General features: G+C 40.7%; 1 protein-coding gene across 1 annotated transcript; it reads left to right on the forward strand.

Moving 5' to 3' along the window:
- Positions 1 to 4,734: 4,734 nt before the first annotated feature.
- LOC308283134 (nuclear factor 7, ovary-like) lies at positions 4,735 to 6,138 on the forward strand (the record flags this gene model as incomplete). Its single annotated transcript, XM_080723515.1, has 1 exon — positions 4,735 to 6,138. The coding sequence occupies one exon, from the start codon at positions 4,735 to 4,737 to the stop codon at positions 6,136 to 6,138; it is 1,404 nt and encodes a 467-aa protein (XP_080579641.1).
- Between the last annotated feature and the right edge of the window lie 1,449 nt (positions 6,139 to 7,587).

Here is a 7,587-nt window from a genome sequence, read left to right on the forward strand (position 1 = left end):
ACCAAGCCTTGACTTATGCAAATAGGTTAAAATGACATTTAGATAGCATGTTATTCAGGCGATAGGTTCATTATTTACCTATAGCATCCTATAGTTCAATTTCAAATGTTTATGAACGGTGCAAACTGCTCCTTCATCTGCCATTGTCGTACGTACGTCCCGCCCCATCCCATCCCACATTGGCCAAGCTTCACGGGATGCTAAATTAAACTAGAAAGTAGGGGTGGGCGATATGGAAAAATACAACATCACAATATATTTCCAAGCTGTATCACGATACACATCTTGCAAAACACATTTTGGCCTATTTGTGTATACATGTGACCTGACGGTCGCTTATCTCCCGATTAGGGAGTCTTACTGGTTTATGAAACTTTTCTAGAAAAATGTTAATTCATGAGTTTAGTTCTCCTGCAATGTTGCCTGCGCCAAAGTGTTCAAAAATATCATATCAAATATAAGTGTATTCATAATTAAATACTACTGCATTCATGTCTTCATCATCTCTATTCATTGTTAAATATAAAATTCATTCATGTGTGGCAATTCATTTTGTGTGGCAAAGTCTCTCTTAAGTTGAACTTAACTAAATAGCACTGCTAACTTAATTTTATTTCTTTATGTTTTATATTACGTTTAAACTGATGCTAGGATCACAGGTAAACCAATAGCCTAAACTAGCATCAGTCTCTCTTAAGTTGATCTCAACTAAATAGCACCGCTCACTTCACCCTGGGTGTGATTTTTCTTTTTTAATAATACATTGTTTAGAGCTAGACTGATGCTAGGTTGGTTTGCCATGTGCTCCTAGTTTACTGAGGCACTATTGTCTCTATGCCAGGGGTCTTCGACGTTTTCAGGCGAAGGTGGCCCCTTAGCCGATGAAGCAGGGACCCCCGGATTCCATATAGTTTCATCGTTTGACAGCACAATCATCAGTGTATTTTGGATTCATGTAAATTTGTGATATCAGATATGTAACCACTTGAACAATCAATACTTAATAAACTTGACCTTTCACTCTGTACTTAGTGTGCTCTTTTTTCCCCTCTACACCAAACCTTTTTGCCAAAAATAGCCGATCTGCAAGCTCACAACGCCTCACGCTGCAAGGCCGTTGTGAGCTTGTAGATCAGCTATTTTTGACTACATTTCTCAGAATATGGACGTTAGGGTTAAAGTGGTTAATATAAAAAAGGAGGAAAAAAAGTTTCTATCACACAAAGATTTTAAGGACCCCCTGTAGTAACTCTGAGGACCCCTTATAGGGGTCCCGGACCCCCTGTTGAAGACCCCTGCTCTATGCATTTGCTACATGTGTGAACAAGCTCCATGGTGCCACCTGCTGGTCAAACATTCAATCCTCTGAAGTTGCTGGGAAATATGGAAATCCCATTGAAAGATCTTTGCCTACAGTCTTAAAACTAGAGATAGATGGTAATGTCTTTTACAGAGGACTCAGGTTATGGTTGAAATCAAATCAACTGTGCTCACATGAATAGTTTCTGTTCCTTACCTGCTTTGTGAATTGATTATGGCTACTTATGATTTTGTATCATCTGCCCATGAATGATTGCGGTGCATCTTGGGAATGGGCTTATCGAAAAAGACATATTTAGCCACTTTCACGCATTCCCCCAACCAATGAAATCAATGACATTAAAATCGCTAAAACGATAGAAAGCAGTAAATGAAAACATTTTAAGACTCATATTTTCTTTGCTCTTAATTACAATCTAAAATTTGAACCCTTGTTGTAAAAAAACAAAGTTGTCCTTTAACAGTAAGCTGATTCTTTCTTAAAATCATTATGAATCTCCTCTCCGAGGTTTGAAACTGTAGCTCCTATGGTTTACGAGAGAAAAATACTTGAATGTGAGTTTTTGCAATTCCCATTATAAGTCAATGGGGAAAATTAATTCACTAATAAATTAATATCAATTAAACTATAGAACCTTTCTCTTAGCAAGTTACTAGCACACGATTCCCGAGTAAGCCGGTCGATTTGACATATGGCGCGAGTGTGTGGTGCAAAAACTGTGGGAGGAGTAGCGTGCCAAACTTTGAGGCTACAGACACGGACAGACGGACGGACGGACGGAGACCCACACACACGGCCACGTATAGGGAGCTTGTGTTCCACACAGCTCCAAAAAAGGAGTAACAGACAATTTAGACCAGTGGTCCTCAAAGTGGGGTCCAGGGAGGGACTCTCTGGGTTCCTTTTGGGAGGTCTAAATTGACCCATATACCGGTACAAGTATGTACTTTGAGAGTATAGAAATGAACGGGTCCATTTGGTTTCATTTGTATACTGTCAGAGTTAAGGCGTGACCTTGACATTTTAAAGTTGGAGAACTACTGATCTAGATCAAAATGCAGGTTAAAATTGAATTCTGCAATGAATGTCTGTATTAACAATTCAACCAGGCTCCCTTCATTGTATCACAATAGGCCTACATACGATATCTCTGAAAAGGCATATTGTGGACTGTGGAGACATCGTATCGCCTCAAAGATATTCAACAACATATCACCCACCCCTACTAGAAAAGGTGCAATTGTGGGAAAGTGGTTGCACTGACACAAGTCACAAGGAATCCACGGCCACCAGACTTAATTCAGGTCCAAGCACATCATAATCTCCATTTGCACACTTGTAATCAGTGGTGGAAAAAGTACTCAAAGGTTATACAAAATTGTACAGTACTTAAGTAAATCTAGTTACTTTACACCACTGCTTGTAATCCATGAGTTTCATAGAAAGTTCCCTTCTTGAATTCTGTTTTGTATTTACCAGCTTGCAACGCTGGTCAATAGATAGACAGCCTATAATGTCAGAATCTCCTGCAAATTGCAGTTTTCATGACATCAGAATTATGAGATGTTATAATAAAAATCAAACCTCGGTTCGAAGTGAAGCGGTGAACTTTTATTCTATGTGTTCTAGAGTTATGAACTCTGTGATCTATACATTCTTTATATATTCTGAATTCTACATTCTTTATATATGAATATATGAATGAATGATTTTATCTGGAGGGCCGAATTATCATGTGAAGCTTGACCAATCCTCAAAGTATCCAATCATCAGACCGGGAGGGACACTACACACATATTCTGGACGTACAGGACAGATAAAACCTGTTCATTCTGAACTGAAATGGCCATATATGGACATGGGACACACATTTTGCTTTTTGAAAAAGCCTATTCATTCTGGACTGATATTCTGGACGTACGGGACAGATAAAACCTGTTCATTCTGGACTGAAATGACCATATATGGACATGAGGTGACAGACATTTTGTTTTTGATAAAACCTGTTCATTCTGGACTGGGATGACCATATATGGACATGAAACACACATTTTGTTTTTGAAAAGACCTGTTCATTCTGGACTGAAATGACCATATATGGGCGTGGGACACACAAAGCCACTCATTGGAAGCGGCTTTCACCGCTTCAAAAATCACAGTAACGTCAGAGTGTACCGCCCTCTGTCAATAGCTGACCTGTCACATCACATTGTTGTGACATCACATTCCACCCTTGTCCCTTGTATCCCCAGGTATATGGAGATCCCTGATGTCAACAATATTAAGCCCATAGCTTGGAATGCCCATATATGGACATATTGTGTGAGTCTCATGTGGTCTATAACATAAGACATCTATGATGTCAGTCATATCCATATTTGGGAAAATATTTTGTCCACATTTTGTCCGTCCTGTGAGAATTCTGACCTGCGCAACCTCACCCTTTAGACCCTTAGGCAGGCGTCTTACTGGTACTAGTCCTTACCCGTCCTTACCCGTTTGAACTCTGAATTAGAGGTTTGCACCCGCTTCGCCCACTTATGAAATATCAAATGAATTCCATAAATTAGACGCGTTGTGAGCTTGTAGATCTGCTATTTTTTGGTGAACTTTCCCCCCAGAATAGGGATGCTGGGTTTCAAGTAGTTGTAACGTTATTTTCAGTCAGTTCTGATGGAAACTGATATTTCTCTTATTAACATAGCCTACTGTATCTCAGGTGGGAAGATGTGCATATTTATTGTTGCTTGATATGATATAAGATTCTAAAAGTTAACAGAGTAATTCAAGGGTGCAACGTGAATCTTATCGCCTGTCTCTCTCAATGCAATGCCTTTCTCACTCAATAATAATAATGATATTTCATACAGTTAAGCCTCACTGTTGGCTCTGTACTTTCCTGTTCTAGCTTTTTCCCCTCTACAGTTTAGAGGCTTGTTTCACTATTTTTGCGGACCCCATGTGTGTGTGTGTGTGTGTGTGTGTGTGTGTGTGTGTGTGTGTGTGTGTGTGTGTGTGTGTGTGTGCGTGTGTGTGACAGTGTTGCAACAGCTCTGTGCTGTGCCAAAGCTCCTCCCCTCTCTGACTCAGAGGAGTCAGGAAACAGAAACTTACAGCACACTCTGCTCTGTCGACACAGACAGATACACACACAGAGACAGGGATAAGATTCACGATCAGATCAAACTTCCAGTGAGGAGGACAGACAGTCTTTCCACAGCTACAGGAGGGAATACTGACCCAGACCACTGGAACCTGCTGCTGACTCTGTCAGCTGAATGGACTTTAACAACAACCACCATTCAAAGTGAAAGTAAACTTCAGGGAACATTCTAGAGGAGGGAGTTTTACCACCACTGACTGTCTGATTTCCTTTATTGAGCAGAGTGTTTGTTGCTTCATTCAGGGACAAGATGGCATCCAATGCATCTCGCCCAGAAGTGGATTATTGCTGTCCTGTGTGTTGTGACATCTTTAAAGATCCTGTTATCCTGTCCTGCAGCCACAGCTTCTGTAAAGCCTGTCTGCAGGAATGGTGGAGAGAGAAGGTAATAAAAGAATGTCCAGTTTGTAAGGAGAGACATTCAGTGGATCCACCCAGAAACCTGGCTCTGAAGAACCTGTGTGAGGCCTTCATACAGGAGAGACATCAGAGAGCTTCAACAGGGTCTGAGGTTCTCTGCAGTCTGCATGCTGAGAAACTCAAACTGTTCTGTCTGGAATGTCAACTGACCGTGTGTCTTGTGTGTCGGGATTCTAAAAAACACATCAACCACAGAATCAGACCCATCGATGAAGCTGCACTGGATCACAAGGAGGAAGTCCAGAAATCACTGAAGCCTTTACAGGAGAAACTGGAGGTCCTTAATAAAGTTAAAACAAACTGTGACCAAACAGCAGAACACATTAAGGTCCGGGCCCGGCACACAGAGATGCAGATGAAGGAACACTTTAAGAAGATGCATCAGTTTCTACAAGAGGAAGAGGAGGCCAGGATCACTGCACTGAGGGAGAAAGAGCAGCAGAAGACTCAGATGGTGAAGGAGAAGATTGAGGGTCTGAACAGAGACATATCAACCCTTTCAGACACAATCAGAGCCATAGAGGAGGATCTGAGAGCTGAACACATCTCATTCCTGCAGAACTACAAGACCACAGTGGAAAGAGTCCAGTTCACACTGCAGGACCCACAGCCGGTCTCAGGAGCACTGATAGACGAGACCAAACACCTGAAGAACCTGACCTTCAGAGTCTGGGACAAGATGAAGGACATTGTCTCCTACACTCCTGTCATTCTGGACCCCAACACTGCCCATCCAAAACTCATCCTGTCTGATGATCTGACCAGTGTGAGAAGTGGAGATGAACAGCAGCTTCCTGACAACCCAGAGAGGTTTGACAAAAAGGTCCGTGTCCTGGGTTCTGAGGGCTTTAACTCTGGGACTCACAGCTGGGATGTTGAGGTTGGAGACAATACATACTGGGGACTTGGTGTGTTAGCAGAGTCTTATCAGAGGAAGGGAAAGGGAGGGGGTCATCTCTGGAGCATATATTTATATGAAGGTAAATACAAAGCAGTCTCCTCACCAGGGTCAGCCACTGTTCTCTCAGTGCAGCAGAACCCCAAGAAGATCAGAGTCCAGCTGGACTGGAACAAAGGAAAGCTGTCCTTCTCTGATCCTGATACTAACACACACATACACACCTTCACACACACTTTCACTGACACACTCTTTCCATTCATTTGCCCTAGTCGTACTGTACCTCTGAAGATGTTACCATGGAAGATCAGTGTAACTCTGGAACCACGTAGTTAGACATGATGATGATGATGATGATGATGATGATGTATTAATCATATTAGTAATAGTACTAGTGCCAACAATAAATGGTAATTAATATTAGGGGAATTATAGAAATGTAATTATCTCAGTATTAAATATCGAGATGCTTTACTATAAAATGTATCAGACTATTATAATACTTTTACTCTTGCACTTAACTGTACTGTACTATTTTTACACTATATCCTAATATAGAATCATCACGTTGGAACAATGTCTTTATGACATTATAAAGAATGACATGTTATAATATGATGGCTAGCAGAGGTCAGCATGTTAAATATTACATTAGTTTTATGAAACCAGAACGGCTGAGGTAGACTATGAACCCTGCAGTCACTTGAATCACTGTTAATAAAATTATAACACCATAATAAAATATTAAAACTGTTTACTTGGAGGTATTGTGGTTCTAATTTCTGTCATGGTGTGTGTGTGTGTGTGTGTGTGTGTGTGTGTGTGTGTGTGTGTGTGTGTGTGTGTGTGTGTGTGTGTGTGTGTGTGTGTGTGTGTGTGTGTGTGTGTGTGTGTGTGTGTGTGTGTGTGTGTTCAGACCCAAAAGAGAAATTAGGCATTTGACCAGGCCCAAACTAGTGAAAATAGCTGATCTACAAGCTCACAGTGAGCTTGTAGATCAGCTATTTTCACTACTTCTTAAACATACTTTTCCTAATGTATAGAATTTCTTAGATTTTGCTTTTATTTATGAATGAAATCAATTAAATATTGGGGAGGGGGGGGGGCGGGGGTGGTAGTCTTTTTGGAAAATGTTTTGAAATGCATAATTAAAAACAAATAGTAGGAAATAAAATAAAATAAAAAGACCCATAACAATTTGTCCTCGAACTACAAATCCCGTTTCGACATAACATTTGTTCGACGTTCCATTTGTTCCTAGTGATTGTTAGCCACTATGCCTAAACCTAACCCAAACCCTAACCTCAGTAAAACTATGCCTAAACCTAACCCAAACCCTTAGTCGAAATAATGACACATACTAGAAATATGTTGAGAGATTTCACTGTGTTGGGGAACCAGTGACATAGACTGTAAGGGATGGTGAACCACTGTCATCTGACCACTCACCTCTTCAGACTCCACCTTAGACCAAGCCTTGACTTATGCAAATAGGTTAAAATGACATTTAGATAGCATGTTATTCAGATGATAGGTTCATTATTTACCTATATCGTTCAATTTCAAATGTTTATGAACGGTGCAAACCGCTCCTACATTGTCTGTTTGTCCCACGTCTGTTTGTACGTACGTCCCGGCCAAGCTTCAAGGGACGCTAAATTAAACTAAAAAGTAGGGGTGGGCGATATGGAAAAATACAATATCACAATATATTTCCAAGCTGTATTACGATACACATGCAATCTTGCAAAACACATTTTGGCCTATTTGTGTATACATGTGACC

The sequence above is a fragment of the Nannobrachium achirus genome (assembly GCF_963921795.1).
Source record: "Nannobrachium achirus genome assembly, chromosome: 4".
Classification (NCBI taxonomy): domain Eukaryota; kingdom Metazoa; phylum Chordata; class Actinopteri; order Myctophiformes; family Myctophidae; genus Nannobrachium; species Nannobrachium achirus.